At 42.1% G+C, this 19840-nt stretch overlaps 1 protein-coding gene across 2 annotated transcripts in view; it reads right to left on the reverse strand.

Annotated features, from left to right (window-relative positions):
• The window catches only part of RASGEF1A (RasGEF domain family member 1A), a gene marked incomplete at both ends in the record, with an annotated part of 42684 nt that overhangs the window by 13745 nt on the left and 9099 nt on the right, over positions 1-19840 (reverse strand). Inside the window, 3 exons of one of the 2 annotated variants that reach the window (XM_079535480.1) lie at positions 310-438; positions 6629-6805; positions 8382-8408. In XM_079535480.1, coding sequence (XP_079391606.1) covers positions 310-438; positions 6629-6805; positions 8382-8408 — 333 coding nt within the window. Of the gene's footprint in view, positions 1-309; positions 439-6628; positions 6806-8381; positions 8409-19840 lie in introns of those variants that run through there. The other variant, XM_079535479.1, reaches the window with a different exon arrangement.

The following is a 19840-nucleotide window of genomic DNA, read 5'->3' on the forward strand; positions in this document are numbered from 1 at the left end:
TTGGCAAAAGCCCAAACAGCTTGCTGGGCAGGTCTGTGGCCGATACACATTGCTTTAAGCTGCAGGTCAGTGCTGCATGCTGGAGCAAAGTTGCATTATTTCCAATCTGAGCTACTACACAACCTACATTAGTAGTTCTCAGAGAAGCAATAGAGCTTCAAGGAGGAAGACCCAAATAAAAGCATATTCAGCAATAAGTGCTGATGACGATTTCAATTTATTCTTTATCAATCTATCTAGCTTTACAACGAAAAGGAAAGGGTGGGAAATAAATGCCACTAGCACTGCCAGCTGAAGTGGCTCATTTACCTTTTCTGCCTCGGTCCCGGCTTCCAGCTGCTGCTTCTGTTTAATGCAGATCTGTCCCACTTTAGCCAGGAGCTCATGTGGGTGAATGAAGACTCGGGAGCTCAACAGGAAAGTGAAGATGTAAGTCCTCTGTGGGAGCAGAGAGGGGAAAAAGCAAGTTTGAGTAACCAGTGAGAATCATCTGTCTTCCCTGGAGACTTGTAACAAAAACTAGTCTATAAAACAGGAATGTAGCTTTCTGTCATTAAACTTTGAGTAATTTTTCCCTCTTTCAGAGATGTCGTGGTGTTTTCTAGCTCTGCATTTCTTCTTCACAGTAGACTTTAAGAGTGCTGCTGTTGTTTTCAGAATTCCAAACGTAATATGCCTAACTAGTTATCACTCACCAAAAAGACAAATGAAATACATCCAATGTAGGATGTTTATGTCACACAAATACTGTAATTTCTTGATTTCTTCGGAAGTGATTGCCGTCCTTCAAGCAAGAGAAAACTGCTTTGTGTGTGTTCCAAACCACAGATATAATTTTTTCATGTATGGTTTTTTTCCTTTTTCCCCACAATCATTGACACAATCTGTACCTTAGATTGAGGCTGTATGACAATAATTCAGTTTTAGGCGTGACTTAATTGGTATGGGGCCTGTTTCAGACTCTCCTCAGCATGAATAGTGCTAGGAAGTGTCAACAGTTATTATTTCTCATTAGAAATAGCCTATTTCCATTTTAAAAGCTGTAATGCATTATATTCCAAATGATACTCTGTGCAGTCATATTGATGTGAGAACGAATGCCTTCACGTCCTGATCTTGCTTCAGTGTTTCAGACTTGTCTTCTGTATTGGATGTAATTGCTAGAGTAACAATAGTAGCATCTCAATAAGGACTTCTGTCTTCCTATTGAGGCTTTCTGACAAAATCTGTAGTTGGGAAATTGTAGGGCATCTCCTTGACTACAGATTTCATTTACCCTATGTTACATTTGCAAAGCGTGCTGTTGCTTTGCCATCTGCACGTGGTATATTAGAAGTGTGACTTGGCAGACCACAGCCAGGTGTGCCAACAGTCAGTGAACTACCTTGGATTAGGCAAGGAAACTTAGGCCAGATGTCTAAAACATAGCACCTGTGCTATTAACAACTGAATTTTGCTGCTTGTAGTCTCTATAGCACACTTATAGATAAACAGTGATATCTCAGACTCCAGAAAAGACTACGGAGTTTCTCTTTAACTACAAGGAATTGCTATTAAAGAAAAATATTTCAACTTCTCAAGTACCTAGAGCATAAATCTAACACTAAAATATGCCAAATATCAGAAGGGAGGGGAAAAAAGAGTGTTTTTTTTTGTTGTTGTTGTTTTTGAAATAAATGAAGTTAACTAGAAATCAATGTGTTGAGAATGTGCGAGTGCATGAAGTGTGTAATAGATTAAGCACACGTCTCTGGAAAATCTAGCTCTGTCCCAAACTTGTGGAGGAAGCTAATGAAGAAACAGACTGTGATACAGCAGAGGCGTTTAAAATATGCGTTCTGATTTGAACATCAGGCTGAAGAGCTAAAATGATTCACAAAACAAGACACTTATCAACGTATCAGAACCTTTTATGCTGATGTATGTGAGAATGATCCTTCAACTGATACAACCCACATTGGGAATTAAAACATGAGAGAGAGCAGTGTTGGTTTTGGGGGAATAATCTGTACCTGGTTATCTTGACTTCTTTTTAGCCAATTTCTGTGCTTGTTTCTATCAGTGCATCCCTGAACTTGGAACTGTGAGTCTGGCCTATCTGGGAAAGGAATTTAGCTGTTGGATACAGCAGCTGTTGTGTGAAAATGTCTGTTCTGGAAACATGAAGCAGCTCTTCATAGCTTTTACCCTATTTTCCATTTAAGGAAGAAAGAGGTGAAAAAACAATTATGGACTTGTGTACTTTCATCTCTTCCCCATGTTCATGTGTACTTGGGAGTGTGGAACCCTGACAGAAAGATGCCCGTACATTGAAGTGGCGAGAAACAGAAATGCAAGCTGCCCTGCCCTGTCAGTGACCTTAGCTCTGATAAACTGGATTTTTTTTTTTTTAAGGAAAGATATAATTTTGCTTGTTGTACTAATTCTAGTGTTGGTCTTCTTGGTGGGAGCCTGTTTGATGTGGCATAGTGTTTGTTCAGAGTAACTGCAAGAAAGCCCTGCTCAGAGTACATTCCCCTGTTTTTGCACTGTAAGAAGAGAGCAACCTAGATGACCTATACTTCTCTTTGGTCTCTGATAGTGCTGTGTATGATGTCCAAAAAAGTGCTGAATTGGAAAGACATGCGAAGATACGTGGCCATAAAAGCACAGCTTTCCGTTCAAGGCTTGCTTTCTCTCTTAATCCATGGCATCTGCACTGGACATGTGCAGTATTTTTCCAGACCACACTGAACTGCTAAGTTTTAGAAACAAATTATCATATTTCTGGAACCCATCTGCTGTACTTTCACTCCACTTTTCAAGTCACATTGCTGGGATTGGGCTCAGTTTGTTGGCAAACGAAATTGTTCTTCTATGGTCAATTAAGACACACTGGTTTACAATTCATGAGGATCTGCTCTTATTCCTCAGCTTGCTTTTCTTTTTCTTTTTTGATACTAGTGTTGCCTATGCTGGTTAACAGCAAGTAAGAAATGAGTTGAACATGTCCTAGAGCAGGGCTGAGCCTCATCTCTGCCTCTCTGCTAATAACCACTTCCTGTCCAATAAGGAAAATTGAGGCTGAACTGAGCCATGCATTGCAGCTTAGCAGCAGGTCACAGTTGTTAGGAATATGGTTGTAACGGACAGCAAATACTCCATACGAATGTCAGATGTCTTCTCTAGATCATGGATTTCTGTTACTTGTTACACCTGTACTCCACTGTAGGCCATTCCATAAGTAATGCCTCTTATTTATTTCCATGGAAGCTACAACAGATATGAAGAACTCAGTAACAGGATTTGATAGAGACACATGTTCAGCAAGCATCAGTGAATGTCACCAGATGCCATTTTTTCCATGCAGAGAGATTTAACAACACACCTTTGCTTCATATGCACTTCCATGTCAGACAATGTTCTGTCAATGCCCCTCTGCTGCCATCTGTCACACAGCAACAAAATGTAATGGAATACTGAGGGGAAGGTTCAGCCTCTACTGCCATACCACCAACATCTGCTTCTGGCATTGTGGGTCAAGATAATAAAATAGAAGGCATTACTTTCAGAGCAGCCCTCATATATTAGCAAGGTGTTATAACAGTGTAAAGACCTACACTCTTCTCACAGGCAGTCCCTCGCATGTGAAGACGGTTTGGAGAAGGCAATTTAGCTAAGAAGCAGGCAGCTTTGATAAAGACTGATTAAAAATGCTTCCATAAGCTGTGAGACTGAAAGTTAAGCTCTGCTTACCCCATAAAAGTGACAGGTATTTGAGAGAAAAGGCAAAAAAAAAATTCCTTTCTGCATTTAGAACAACTTAGCTGCCACAAAAAGGGTCTTGTGCTTTACAAGAGAAAAAGAAGGCGGATTCCTTTAGTGCCTAAAGTTGTTGCTAAGAGATGAGCTGAATTATATTTAAAAAAAGGCAAGCATGCAAGACTAAAGGAGGAATTGTTACTCTCTGACCCAAGAATGTACTGCTGTTGTCCGGGGAAGGAAAAAAAAGAAAAAAATCCCTTTGTGCGCTCATTGCTCAGTCTTATGTTTGTGAAATATTTTCTTAAAATGTTTTTTGCTTGGGCACAAGAGTTGCAGACTGATACATTCTATTCCTAACCTCTCGAACTCCTCTGTCTCACAAGTATACATTTTCCTGTGAGCTGAGCAAGTCCCTCTACACAAACAAACCTCAAAAGAGCAGTATACAAATGTAGGTCCTTATCTTTCCTGTCCTTTCTCATCTGTCTCTTGTCCTGCCAACATGGCAAATACATTTTTGTTTTCCTCTGTAACGAGAACAGAAAGATACTGTTTTGCTTTCTCCTCCACCCCCTTTTTTTCCATCTGGAAGGTGACTACAATCTTCAGCTTTGTGTGCCTTCTAAGCATTGCTTTCAGCTGTATTAATCTGGAAATTTGCAGCAGTACAGTAATTTATAAATGTGTTTCCTTGAAACTAAAGGTAACCTCTGCTAACACACCGAATATCTTCTCATGATGGAACTTAACTGCTGGTGCCTTGCTATCCTTTTGTGCGTGTGCAGCCAGAGACGTGAAGCTGGGAGGTGCTTACACCTTCCTCTTGAGCAAAAGGTATTAGTCCCCCTACTGACAGCACCTCGACACTAAATGGCTACCGCTCTAACTTCCCTAAAAATAGAAATGGGCAAGAAATTAAGTATAAACAGAAATCTGAATTGAAATCCAAAGCTTGCATTTGGAAACGACTCAAATACAGTTCCATCTCTGTCATTCAAAGCTTATTCATCCACTTGCTGTCAAATTAATTCTTTTAACTAAATTGGGTGATCTGATTTATCTAAAAGAATGTGTCCTGCTATATAGGAGATGAATTTGGTTTAATACCATTTTCCAGCTCCCTGTCCCAGGAATTCCCTCGATTGCTTCTGCTGTATCACTCAGCTGTCAGTTTGCTGTCCATTTGAACTGCAGCCTCCTGATGGGCTCTGTGCTCACATGGACTGTGATGTTCCCTTGCACGGGTTATGTGAGAGCACCATGGAAACCAACAACATTCCAAAATAACTCACAGATCCCTTAAGTACCGCTAGCTTTATGGAACCATTTTCAGACTAGTAGTGTTATATATAGATTCTATGTTACAATAAGGGATGTACATTAACAGCTACTTAAAAAAACTTAGTGATATTCCAGAAATCCAAGCAGCAAGTAACTACATTAACTAGTATTAAATAAAAGGAGCTGGAGCTGATTCCTTGGAACGTTTGCCTTTGGCAGTCTAAAGCTGTTTAACTGGTATACTGAATTTTGTGTTTCTCTTTGAGCTCTGCCTTCTTTCTACCCCACGTACTTGGGGGTGGAGGGAAAGTCAAGTGGAATGCCTAAGTACGGACATTCCTCTGTGCCTTATAGAGCATTTGGTACTTAGCATCTATTGAAGTTAGTGCAATTGTACATAAGCTTAATTAAATGAGAGCTTTAGGATTGAACCAGAACATTAAGACACTCTGATTTTCTCCTGTTTTTATCTCTCACTAATAATTGCTTGGAATTCTGCTGCTTATACCACTGAACTCGTGGGGGGTCTCATGTGGAAGGGGAGTGTATTTACTGTGTATAGTGATTGGAAACTGGGTGGTGTGTATGTGAGAGCTTAAGTAGGTTTTATTGTGACCAGTGTTAAAGCACAGTGAGTAAGTTCTGTGCTGATGAGATGGAGAAACGTTCCATGAGGTACAGGCTAGAATGGCCTGCTCTGCCACAGTTAAGTTCTACATAGCAGTCAACACTGACTGCAGACTCCTGTCACTCTGTCAGTCCTAGAATGAGTTGGGTTGTTTCTGTCATGCTGCTTTCTCACAGGTCGGATGGAATATACGCTATATAATCTGATTTTTGTCAGTTTGTTTAAATAATGTCTTTCATTGATGGGTACAAAGGGACGTTTTAAGTGATAGTGTGATCACTCAGTAGTATCACTCATTCATACTCTTACATCATGCCCTAGAATTACCAGCAACATTTACTTCGGGGGACTGCAGTGAGGACATCTAATCATTGCCAAATCATTTCTAGGCTCAAAAGTGTTATTACAGCACTTGCTGTAATAAGAAAATGCACAGAATATATATAAATATATATAAAATACACAGAAATGTATTGAGAGAGACAGCATTTTAATTACAATCAATGTGTTGTATTATTATTATTTTTTTTCTGATGATCTAACTAGGAGATGCATAGAAAATTAAGGGGAAAACAAAACAAAACAAAAATCCCTAGAGCTGATTTCAGCTGAAAGAATTGGTCCACTTCCCTAGGTAGGAGATGGTTAGACGTTAATCTTGGCTGCATTAGAGGTAAAGCAGCTTAGAGGGACTGAAAATTGTGGCTAATGCTGCTTTTAATTGGCTCTCAGGGCACCCATTTGGGTTCACATGGCTTTATCTCTCTAACAGGTGTTCTTATTAAAAGGCAGAAAGGAGCATCCCTATTGAGTAACATATTTAGTGAATGAGTATTACAAGCAAAAGAAATGCTTCTTTAATCTACATCTTAATCATGATTTGGATGGAGACAGAATTTCTTTTGTTTAGGATTCAGATTGGCGCTATCTTAGGAAAACTACAGGAAGAAAACAAACCTTTCAGTGCCTACTTACATCTGGATAATAGTCCATGGTGGGTACCAGGCGCTCTATCAAGGCCTCCAATGATCCAGAAACAATGTTCCCATCCTGATAAACAGGGTCCACGCATCTCTCTGTATCAGGCTGCACTTGTCCACTACAGCTGGAGCCAAGCATGCTGGAAAATATTGGCGTCTGGGGCATAGTTTCCTGTGGAAGTGGCAAAAGGAAAAAAGAAAAAGACAAGGTTGTTTTGAGAGTATGTTTACTGCATGGGTTTTACAGAGGCATACATTACACACAATTATATACTTGACTTCAATGCACCCTGGACATGAGAGCTGTGTTCTGAGTCCATACAGTCGCACATAATTGAGTTGCATTTTGGGTTTGAAATGCTCATGAAACTACAGTACTAGGGCTTGTAGATGCAGAAACTGTAAAAATTCTCCTCGCTGTGCTCAATTTTCCTTTTCTCTCCTGTTTTCCCTTGGCTCCTTATGCATAAAACAGGGATGAAAACGCAAAATGTTTTTTGGACTCTGCCTTACTGAGCAAACAACAACTGTGATACAGCATCTCTCTTCCTACTTCTTTGAGGTCATCTGTGGGCAAAACACCTGACTCACGATAATAAATCTTTCCCCATTTCTGTAGCTGGATGTCTTTGCAGAAGGGCATCTGCTGCACAGGGATATCACTTGCAGCAGCAGGGCTGCACCTTTCCTCACACCGTGGGCTGCGTGGCACTGCGTGCTGTAATATGGACTGGCTGTAACATACAGCTCTAATAACAGTCTCTTTGGAGATTTTTGCTTAGGAAACAAACCTGCTGTCGCAACACTAAAACCACACAAAGCCTTGGGGTTTCCACCTCCCTCTGCTTGGCCGCAAGTTATATCTGTATCCTGTAGTTACCAACGGCAAATAAACTGTGGGCTTTGGGGTTGGTTTTAAGCTGACTACAAGCTCAATGTACCCAGATGGCCCAACAAAACGTGCAGCCACTGTATGGAAAGATGGAAAGAGACATTATGTGTCATATCACGGCTGTTCCCCTCACGCTGCTGCGAAGGTGAAGCGAGAAGGGGGCAGGGGGAGCTGCTGGACTCTCTCTCGCCCTGTATGAAACTAAGCCGGCACCGTCACATTGGGAAAAGCACCGATGTACACGAAAGGGATGAGGCTGTGCTCGTACGCTAGGCTGGGTTTTGCGGCTTCACGGGCAGAGCTCGGGGCGGGCATCCGTGCTGCTGGGGCAGCGCTGTTTCGTCCCGGAGCAGCACCACGATGCTGAGCAGCGGGGCTGCGTGCCTTCAACTTGTCAACAAGCGAAACACGAAAGAAATGAGAGCTGCCGATTCAGCCCCGGCAGGTGCTGAGGATGCTCGGTATCCCGCAGCTCTCCCTTAGGCTTGCAGTGCGCAGGAATGTGCCGCAGCCCCGAGCCGCCGCAGCCCCGAGCCTCCGCAGCAGCGCTCCTCACCCATCTACAGACGCGTTTTTTCCCTCGTAAGGACCGCGGCGGTCCCCGCGCCAGCTCCTACTCGGGGTGTAAGGCAAGCCGACTGCCGTCTCAAACCCCCCATCGAGACGCTCCTCGAGGCGCCGACCGTGATGAAGCCCTTTATCGGACGGGACTCCTACCTCCCCCCGCTCACGGTGCTCCCCGCTGTTTACAACGGGCGCGCCCCTCTGCCGGGCGCGCCGCTTCCGCCAGCCGCTCCTACCCCGCCGGCCGCCCGCTCCCCAACACCGGCACCTGCCGCCGCCCCGCCGCGCTTACCCTCATCTTCCTGGGCGCCGCGCACATACGCGAGTGCCGGGCGCGGGCCGGCCGGCAGCACAGCGCCCCGCTCCCGCCGCCCGTGACGTCAGCGCCCAGCGCGGCGCCCGTTGGCTGAAGAGCGAGCGTGGCCCGTTCAAACGGAGCCGTCGGCAGAGCGGGGGCGGCTGTGCGAGCGCGTCCGTCCGTGCGGCGGGAGGCGTCCCGCCGAGGTCGTTCTCAAAGCGCCCGTTCCCCGAACGCCCGTTCTTCACGGCGCTTTCCGTGAGGAAGAAGCGCCAGGTCCCGACGGCTTGGCGGGAGGAAAGAGCTCTCCCGCCCGCTCGTTTACAGACCGGTTATTAGCGCCGTGCTGACAGACGGCTCCGAGCCCTCCCTGTTAATCGCCGGGCTGGTTCCTCTCGCTCTCACAGACGCTTCGCGTTACCCAAGCGCAGCCGCTCGGCGGCTCTGCGGGCGGATTGCCGGCCCCCGCCGCACGCCCACCCGCCCTGCAGCTCGGGAGTAGCCGGGGCTTTCCGTTCCGCAGCTTTCTCTTTTCTCCCGTAAACGCGTTTTTCCCATCCTGCTGTTTCGTTTGCTTGATTCGGGATGACTTAGAGTTTGTCCCGTGGTCTCCAGGCATTCATTCGTTTCGTGTTGCTTATTATCAGTGTTTATCCGACGGGTCCGGCTGACTGTAGAAGGCTTCGCTGGTTTCCATGGTGATTAACGTGGGAGAAGCCCTGGGATGGCAGTGCCGGTGCGGGCAGGAACACGCATTGGGAGGGTGCCCAACCCGGGCTGTGAGGAACTGCTACCTAATTGCTCCATCCCTGGAGGCATTCAAGGCCAGGCTGGATGTGGCTCTGGGCAGCCTGGTCTGCTGGTTGGTGACCCTGCACATAGCTGGGGGGTTGAAACCAGATGATCATTGTGGTCCTTTCCAACCCAGGCCGTTCTATGATTCCTCTTTTCCCATATTCAGCTCAGGTAGCATGCAGTAAGCGAATCATTTTACCATTTTGCTTCCATTTCTTTTTCTGTTAAGTGTGAAGAGTGGCCCTTAGCTAGCTGTATTCTAAATGTTGACATCTGGGGATACAGAAACTCTCCAAGGTTTAATTGTTTTCTGTAGTTATGTAAGCTCTGTTCCTCAACACATTGCTTGCATTTTGAAGATGTTTTCATTAGGCATTGCCTCATGTTATTGGTGGGTGGACCCTAGAGCAAGTTTAATCGGTGCAGCTTGTACTTGTTCTGTAACTTGCTGGAAAAACAACTTGAGGCAAGGCTGTGCTGGTTCAATGAGGCCGATCAGGGAATCTCTTGCTGCAGAGTGAGTCAGCAGCACTAATGCTTGCCTGTCTCAATCCTGCCACTTGCTTCAGCCTCATACCAGCTAACGTCAGCATAAAGAGCACAGCATCTTCTATTATCTACTGAACTGGATTGTTTTTTTTTCAGTATTTGGGTTCTGTTCCTGCTGCAGACTTGCTGTCCAAGCTGTCTAATCCCACTGTGCCTTAGCAAAAATCTGTTCCGTTCTGTTTTGTTTTTTTTTTCCTCTTTCTTTCTTGTTTTCAGTGGTCTTAGAAAACAGTATTTTGAAAACTTACTCAAGTATACCTGTGTGTGCATCTTAAACACAGGTGTACTTGAGAAATGCAAGTAACTTTGGATATCATTAATACTGATCTGAGGCTCTAACTTGAAGTACAAAGAGATTCTCTCAGAAATGATGTCTTTGTAGTTACTATTGTCAAGCTACACACTTGATGGTCACCTTCCACACAGATCTAGTTGTTATTATGATTTGGCTTTATGTAACAGAGTGTGTTGATACGATTTAAAGCCCCAGCGTCTGCAGTGGAGGAAGCAAAGAGGGACAGAAACCAAGGAGGCAAGAAGGAAAGTGGGCTTAACTGTGCATGGCATTCTTCACAGAGTCGTTTAAATTTGAAAATGGGACAAAGCCTTTGTCTTTGTCTTTTGAAGCACATTTGACTTTAACTCAAACCTGGTTTGTTACTCTGAGTCTGAACTGCTGTCCGGGAATCTACACAACCTTGGGAGTGGGCAGGATATTGAAAGGCTTTGGATTTTCACATTACATTCTGTTCCAACAGTGCGTTATACTTACATAACGCTATGATTTTGGAAACCATTTAGATATACTCATTACAGGCATAGCTATAGCAGTATATTCTTGGCTATTACATTTTAGAACACTTTGATGTATGTTGCCTAATACTGGCATTTAGAACATGGGAAAAAGTGGTGAATTAAATATGCACACAGGTTATGTTTGTGGGTTTTAGTCAAAAGCCAATGGTCTTGGCTTTTGACTAAACACTCTACCTGCATCTGAAATATGGCATTTGTCCAGGAAATGCCTTCAAACTGCACAAGCAGTAATAACAGTGGTGTCAGATGGGGCTTTTGCATGGAGTATTTATAACAACTTAAGAAGCAGAATGCAGGTAAAGCTTCAAAGCCTCCACCAAACATCTTTGCGGCACAATAGATTTTTAGTCTTATTTGGAGGGCTGCACAGATGTTCCAGGTTTCCTTGCTGCATACATATTTTAAGATTTGAAATTTGTTCTCAAGTAATTTTTAGGCACATTTGAACAGTTATCAGTTTCAGAGAATCATGCTGCAGAATAACTTGATGGCACATTAATAACTTGGCAGCAGATGGGAGTGGGAGACGAGCTTCTAATCACGGTTCTGAACTGAGCCAGGCTTTGTAAGCTTGGAACTTGAAGTGGGGTTGAGTGCTGTAACCATCAGTCTGTGGTTATTATCAACCATACCTCTCTGACCTGAGACACAATGAATCTTTCCACACAATAGTTTTGTCAGAGCCAATGAAGTTTGTAGTTGGAAATGGCATTTTCCTTCTTTTGAATTGTTTTCTTGAATAGGTCTTGACCAGCTCTACCCCAAGACATCCAGTAATTTTCAGAGCAAACCAAGCCAAAAATAAGAACAACTTGAGATGTCTTTCACTGCTGTATGCTTTCTGTAGTAAATGAGATAGAAAGCTAGTTGTAAAAGTCACTCACCTACATGTTGAACAAACTTTCCTTGGCATGAGGTCGGCTGCGTGACACATCACTGAGAGTACCTGTGTCACTGATGCTCAGTTCTCACTCTTGGATTGAGATGAAAGCTATTCCCCAGGATTTAGAGAGGGCACGTGCTTATTCCCAGCTTTTTTGTGCCTATGCCAATACAGTGAGCTTAACATAATACGGCACGCTTTCACTGTGATACCGATATGGCTGGTAATAGCAGCTGAGATGCTAGTTGCTATTTTGGCATGGTTGTCTAAAGAAGCTTGCTAGCAGCAAGTTTGGTTCCTGATTTTCGTGCGTATTTTGTTCTTAGAATTCTGTTCTTCATAGGAATTACCCTGCCTGCTAACTTAGATTTGAGTTGCATTCAGTTGGGAGACATCACTGTGATGTATGGTGGGTGTCTCTGTGTGCCTAGTGGTGGGGATGAATCAAGTTTAAGAAACAAACAAGAACAATGAAAAACAGTACACCCATTGACAGGTGCACGAGTATAGATGAAAAGGGATGATAATCATAGAGCCATAGAATGGCTGAGGTTGGAAGGGACCTCAAAAATCATCAAGTTCCAATCCCCAAACTTCAGGTCATGTAAGTGCGTACTAACAGCTAGTCAAAGAGTGAGTGGCAGACAAAGATCTTGGAAAAACATAGTTGGCTTAGCCAGCTCTACTTGAAGGGCTGCTAAAACATGTCATGCATAAATGCCACTTTAGGCAGCCAGGGTGTAGCTGAACAGCTGCTTCTACTACAGTTGTAGATTTGTTCCATCCCTATTCGTGCTGTGCGTTTTCTGGAGATGTGGGAGGCTGCTCAGCATGTCTAATGCCTCGTTTTCCAAGAAAAGATACAAGAAGCACATACAGGCTGTTTTTTAGCATTCGTGAGCGGTTCGATCTGATTTTGACACAATGTGGAAGAACAGTATGTTAATGTAACATGCACTCTTTTTATTAGTTTTCTTAGATTCTTCTAAAACTGAATTTGTAAAAGCAATTGATAGTCAGTTTTAAATTGGGTTCAAGCTTGGGTTCAACTTGAAGCAGTCCTGGCCTAATTCTAGCTGGTTTGCCCTTGGCTTGCATATTGCTGCTTGCTACTGTACCAGCTATTCCAAGAATATGCCACCATGCAGAAAGTGAAAATCAATTATGCCAAGAAGGGAGCATGTACATACATCAGCATTTTGGTGCCCAGGGGAAGAAAAATCTGCATGTCTGCTGATGTCAATCTTCTTGATATGGTATTTTTGTCAATGCATGTGGGTAGCCTTTTTTTTTTTTTTTTTTTAGAAAATAGCTTAACAAAAAAGAAGTTTATTTTTAACATCACGATTAGCTGATCAAAATTGTCAGTCTGGAAAGTCAATCTTCTGTTAGCTTTGGCAGAACCTGTTACAGCAACACTGTTAGTGTGCTCAGTTGTATTAATGTATATGTATATTTGTTTTTTTTTTTCAGTCTCTGTCTGGTTTTACATGTCTTATTTTAGATTTGATGGTGAGAAATTCTGGAGCGATGAGATAATTTGCAGTAATTCACTTGTTTGTATAAAGGTACAGCTGCAAGCAACATTCCATTGAACACATGATGTATCTGTCTTACCTGAATTACCACGAGTAACTCAATTCCCATGCACTTCTACTGCTGGGATTCCTTCTTCCTGATACTGACAAGAAGGTCAGCAATTATGAAGGAGATCTTAGAGCAAGCTAAAAATCTATTCTTTTTACAGGCTAACAGCTGTTTACAGTTAACAGCTGTTGGTTTTGTTCTGATGACTTTGGAGCAGAACCTAATGAGGAACCTCAAAGCGTGCGCCATAGTAATATTTTGAATAAAATATGAAAATATTGAGAAAATGAAGCTAAATATGAATTAATTTCAGAAACTTGTCATCAACATTTTAAGCATTCAAAAATGAACTTATTTTTATGAAACCATTTTGATGACCAAGGAGAGCTGGCAAATGCTTGTCTGACTCTCCAGGACTGCTTAGAAATGCACGTGACCTTTAGATTATGAGCAACACTGAGTTTCAGTATAGTTGGAGGCATGTGGAAAGGACTTGCCCTGTTTTATCTCAAGCAAACCGAATAAACAAATGTATATTGATTTGATGCCAAGTAATATAGGATAAGGGATATTGTACCAAACACCTGTGTATTTATCTTGTCTTACGTATTGTAGGACACAACCCAGACTATCCAAAAATAAACTTATAACATGAAATGCTATATATGATGATCCTGTGTGGTCAGTTTTTGTGCTAGAAGAAGCTGAGGACTGATCTGCAAATGAATACCCCCCTACTACACATGCATTGAAAGTAATATATATATATATTTATATGTATGTATTCTGTGATCATAGAATGATATCATAGAATGGCTTAGGTTGGAAGGGACCTCAAGGATCATCAAGCAAGCTCCAACCCTGCTGCTGCAGGCAGGGCTGACAACCTCCATATCTAATGCTAAACCAGGCTGCCCATGGCCCTATTCAAACTGGCCTTGAACACCTCCAGGGACAAGGCATCCACAGCCTCTCTGGGCAGCTGTTCCAGCACCTCACCACCCCCGTAGTAAAGAGAAGATCATATTTTTGTTTTGTTTTCTCTTTGGCTGAGATGGAACACTTGTTTATTTTGATGTGGATAGGGTTGTAGGTATCGAAATTCTCCCTCATTCCTTTGCCTTTTTCAAGTTTGTTCTGTCAATACTGAAGATCATTAGGGAACCTATTTTAATTTTATTTGAAAGCTATGATTTCTATTCTCCAGCCCCATCAGAATAAGGATGACCAAAGTGTAAAACAGAGAGAGTACATTCAAGAGCCCAGAGTTCTGATTTGCCGAGTCTCACCCTTACTGTTGCTGTTTACCTTACTCCAATGGTGACAAAGAGCTGTCACCTCAGCAAGCAACTTCAAAGGGGATTCCCCAGGCATGAACATGTGGGAAACTTAAAGCTGATGTTGTTTTCTGAGAGGAAGCACATTCTTTCTCATGCTCTCTGATGTTCCTCCTCAGCTGTTTGGTCTGCAAGAGCTGTACACACATTGAGTAGAGTCTGTTGTAGTCCTAGCCGAGTCTTAGCTCGGCTTTGGGGATGTTTTAAATTGAATTTTTAAATTTATGGTGGGTTTTTTTTGCTTTTAAAAATGTTGTCGCTTGACTGAGGATGCGAAATCTGGAAAAGTGACCTCCACTGGTTCAGGAGAATACGCTCATTCTAGTTATTTAATTTTCCTTCCATAAACAACCTGGTATCCCTCTACATGCAATATGAAATGTTATCTTAAACTCTCACTAATATATAGTAGACATTGCATAATTTTTAAAAAGCATAGCCAAAAATTAGTTTTAAATTACTTTGCATAGGAAGAATGAAATGGATTTTCCCCTTCCCTTTGCTGGTGTGCCATATGAATTGTTTCACGGCTGCTTGCTGTCCGAGCAAGATATGAGCTGGTGGCATAAAAATAAAACTTTCCTATGCTTCCTGTGCTATTGCAGATTTCCTGGACAGCCTTTTACTTTCCCAGTTAAAGGGAATTTTGATTAGGCAGTACTCTTATATTTCTGTAAAATCTATATGCAGGAAATTGATTTCCGTATGCCTTGCCTTCAAATGCAGCTGTTTAATAGTAATGACTTATCTGTGCTACAGTGGTAATTGATAACATTGAAAATCAGACTTTTTTTCTTGTGTAAAAGGATATTGAGCGTTTTATGAGCATGCTATTGTTTGCTCTTTTTTCACTAGCTGCCTCCACAGGGATTTATGCATGGCAAAGATGAGCTAGAAATCTCAAATTGACAAGACATCACAATGGGAATTACTTGTGCTATAGATTTAACTGAAAGGATATCAGGCAGCCTAATCCTGGAGTCACAAACACAGCCTGGTTTGCATGAAGTTGAATTATTGAATAACTATCTTTTCAAATTCACCAATGAAGTCAAGCCTAAATTTTAATCCGTGAGATGCAAAACTGCATTGTTTTGTGAATTCAGCATGTTTTATAGATATAAGCGCTTTATAGACATAGCTAGGAGAGTTATCTACTAGAAAAGGAGATAAATGATATTGTCCTGACTTCCATGTTTCTCATTCGATCTGCTGTGTTCCACTGGCGTAACAATTGGTGATATAGGGGGACTGCCATATGCTCTTGGTACACAAAGTCAGACACTTCCTGCCTCTAACATCTAACATTGAAGCAAAGAATGATTTGCTCAAGTAGAACCATTTGATTCTAGGAGATTGAGTGGTAATTTTGAGGCAAAAGGTGAAAAGGACTGTACGTTAATGGTTTATATTTGTAGCTTTTTTCTAAAGTAAATGAAAGCCTAGAATTGCCCTAGCATGTCATGCTTCAGTAGATGATATTTCATAATAACTAGTACATTAACTAGCTTCTGTACCAGATATACTATGAATTTGTTTATTGAAATGTGTGCTTTACTGTTTTGTAGTTCCCAGTGAGTCTGTTGACTGATACAATTTTTATTGTTGCTAAAACATATTTACTTCTGCTGATATCTAGGGAATGTGAGGTTGTTTTATACAGTCACTTCATTTTTATGGTTTGCAAAACACCAACAAGCACAAACTGAACTCAGTGAAGGAAAGCAACGTAGGATTTTAGCAAAGGCTAAGAAGAAAAGAATGGCACACAAAACTTTGTATATAAACAAGGAAAAGATCTTTGTGACTCTGGGCAGCCTGGTCTGGTGGTTGATGACCCTTCACATAGCAGGGGGAGTTGAACCTTGATGATCATTGTGGTCATTTTCAACCCAGGCCATTCTATGATTCTGTGATTCTACGATCGTCTCTTGCCTGTTGCCAGTTGCCCTTGCCAAGGGTGTTACTCCTCAGTGCTAACGGTGCCCAAGTGCCAGCCATTGCCTTACCAGAAAGGCTTTGTCAAGTTGCTCACAATTATAGAGAACATGAGACATTGGGGTAGACAGTGGAAAACCAAGTACCTTTGAGGACACAGCAGAAGTATGTGTGTCCTCCCATTCTTGCATTCTGCAATATTGTGATCATCTTCTGCGATCCAATCTTTTTCACAAAATCCACAAAGGAATGTAGAATTGCAGTAATAAAAGACAATGCTGGAATGCTTACTGGGACATTTACCTGGTAATCTAATACAGGCATCCAAGCAAGAATAGCTCACGCAAGTAGAAGCCTTTCTACCCAGAAATAGTTTATGCCTTAATTGAAACGCTAGATTTTTCAGGATATTGGTCGGCCTGTTGAAATTAATGGAGAGAGTCTGTTTAGCTTCCTTTGAGGATCTGGCTCAGTGCGTGGTGGTGCTGGATAAGGAGCCTCCTGGGATGCGTTTTGACTTGGAACCAACTTGTAGCCCGCCATGGCAAATGATAATGGCTCTGACATGCTTTTTACAAGAAGTTGTCTGTATGAAAGAGTTAGAGGAAGTTTCATAGGAAAGTTAAGCTTCTAATACTGCCTTGAAAACATCAGGTACATGCTTGAAAGCGATTTACAATCTGTCACCGAACTCTGTTTTGACATGTGTTTTGTTAATTGAACTACTGAGGATGTGGGACTCCAAACATATCTGTTTAAGGAAGCAGTGTTACATACCTATTTTGCATTCTCACAGGTAAGCTAAACTTTCATCTTTATTTTACTCAGCATTACTGTTTCTACTAAAACCTGATACATTATTCATAACTACTTCTAATTTTGGCCTAACTTTGAACTGGAGATAATTGGAATGTCTCCAATTGCTTTATGTGTTCACACATCAAAGAACATCAAGTCAGCAATCAGCATTGTTCTTGTGGTCTATGTATGCACATTTTAAAGAATGAGGAAATGGTTTTTGCTAGTGATATAGGGACATTCCCCATTCTTCCTTCAAAAATGAATCATAATGATATAATTGGAGAGGTGACCTAGGTTATCGTGTTTGCAATGTATCTGGATCTTGGTAGAAAACTCATTTTAAGCAACAGAACTAATCTGAATCATGGAATATGCCAGGTTGGAAGGGACTCATGAGGACCATAAAGCCCCAGGGAAAGGCAGATTGCCAGTGTTACCTGACTACCCCTCCTGGTGCTGCAAGTCTGTCATCCAGGAGTCAGCAGCACTTCCACATATCCACTGCTCTGTGAACAGCCTCTCACTAGCATGTGCTTACTAAGACCTGCAGTGTATGAAAATCATAGAATCATAGAATGATCTGAGTTGAAAACAACCACAGTACTCATCTGGTTTCAACCCCCCTGCTATGTGCAGGGTCGCCAAACACCAGCCCAGGATGCCCAGAGCCACATCCAGCCTGTCCTTGAATTTCTCCAGGGATGGGGCATCCACAACCTCCTTGGGCAACCTGTTCCAGTGTGTCACCAACCAGATAAAAACTAGCAAAATAGTTAAAACTGGATTAAGACATCCATAGACGCAGGTAGGACTTGCAGCTATAACTGGAAATTTAATTCCTTGTTTTATAAATATATCCTATCTCTTAGTTATTAATTAGGTAGGTTTATCTATTGCTATGTAGCACTTTGATTTCTTACTTTGCATCAAAAGAGATCTTTTGCAGTTGATTTTTGAAGCACTGAAGTGGTTAGAAAGGGAGAGATGTTTAATTATCCTCAACTGCTCTCAAGTACACTTTTGAAGATGATAGCTGTAATTCTTCTTCTTTTTTTTTTTTTTTTTTTTTTGTGCTACTGTTTTCATTTGTGTAAATTATGTGCCATCCTAGGTTTTATCCAACTTTGGGCTTGATCCTGAGCATGCAAGCATCCTTTTGGCCACAGAGCTGCAGTAGTTATCTGTTTGCCTTTATTTGGAAGTTTTGTGAATGCAAATCAAATTGCATCCTCAGTTGGTACAGTGAACTCTGGTCTGAGAAGTGGTCTGAAATGCTGCTGTAGGATAAACTAATCTATAGTTTGTCTTTGGGGAAGAAAATAACCCTTCCCCAGAAGTACCCATTAAGGATTTGTCCGAACACTGCAATAGCAAGACTTCTTGCTTCAGAACATTTGGCTACAAGGGAATGAGTTCAAAGCATTTGCTGTAACTGCATAGCTTTTGAAAGCTTTGAATATTAATTCAACCACTAATAATTTTATATCTTGTAAAGGCATCAATCGGGTCTTTAAAATTTGGTATTTTACATGTTGTGTTACAAAGGAAATATACTGCTGGTATGGTAATTATAATGATATTTCATACAATTTAAGGCTTTTTTATTTCACTACAGACAATTATGCCCAAGTTATTTGAATGCACAATTCAAGGTTCTGTCCTTTCAAAGTAAGTGTCAAAGCTTAGGGAACTTGTTGGTCTGCTGCAGCTCACAAGTGAGTAAATACCATGAGCCTCTGTCACAGGTGGGAATTTATTTCAAGTGTATTTCTTGCCTTTCTTTTCCTTTCTGTCATATCATTGTAATGTTTAACAGAAACAGCGATCTGGCATTGCAGTCCTCAAAACTGAGCTAGCTAAATAATCCACTTGCATTCCTGATTGCTTTGAGGAGCATTCCTGTATGCTCATGGCAAGTGTCCCAGCCACCCGTGTGTTCTGCTGCCCATCTCCTCCTCCCACTGCTCCATTCCCCTCCCTCCCCTTCCCTGTGCCTTTACTAAAAGAAGAGCAACTGGGAGCCTCCAAGTCACAGCCTCCTGCTTTCAGTCAAAGCAGAGCACTGAATAGCTCCCACTCACATAGAGCTCAGTGGGTCCATCGTAAGGCCCTTGTGTTAATGGGAGAGCAATCTGCCCACCTTTGGAAACGTTTCAGCACTCTCTGAAGCTGCCTGGACCACACAGTTTGCATTTGCCATAAATTTCCACCCCATTTTCCTTTCTCTCCTTCATCTCTTGAAAACTGAATGTTCAAGGTTATTTCTCTGCTCTTGCACAAGTAGATCCTTCACTTTCTGGTCTTTATTGGCTCATTAGGAGATGCTCCTTCAGATTTTCTCCTTTCCCTGCCCCGCTGATTGCAGTGTGAACATTTAGGATAATTTAGTTGGACTAGGAATTATAGACCAGGAAAATTAACATCTGTGTCAGGCTTGCCAGGCGAGTGCACAGCACAGGTCCAAGCACTGGTTTTGGGTCTCAGGCTCAGTGGTTTCCACTCAGCCTTTTGACGTAAGCCTCTTGATTCAGTTCACACCCAAGGAGTTTCATTTTGATTTTACAGGGGTTAGAATGAACCCTGAAAATCCAAATGCCAAGCTCTAACACAACAACTGTTGTTGTCTGATCTACTTTACCAACTAAAGCATTCTGAAACTTAGCTCTGGTTTAGTGAAAACTTCATTAGCCTAGCGTTTAATACTTCAATGAGTCATTATGGCTGCTTGGCTTGGGGGGGGCAGCGGT

This window comes from Tetrao urogallus, assembly GCF_951394365.1.
Source record: "Tetrao urogallus genome assembly, chromosome: 5".
Lineage (NCBI taxonomy): Eukaryota > Metazoa > Chordata > Aves > Galliformes > Phasianidae > Tetrao > Tetrao urogallus.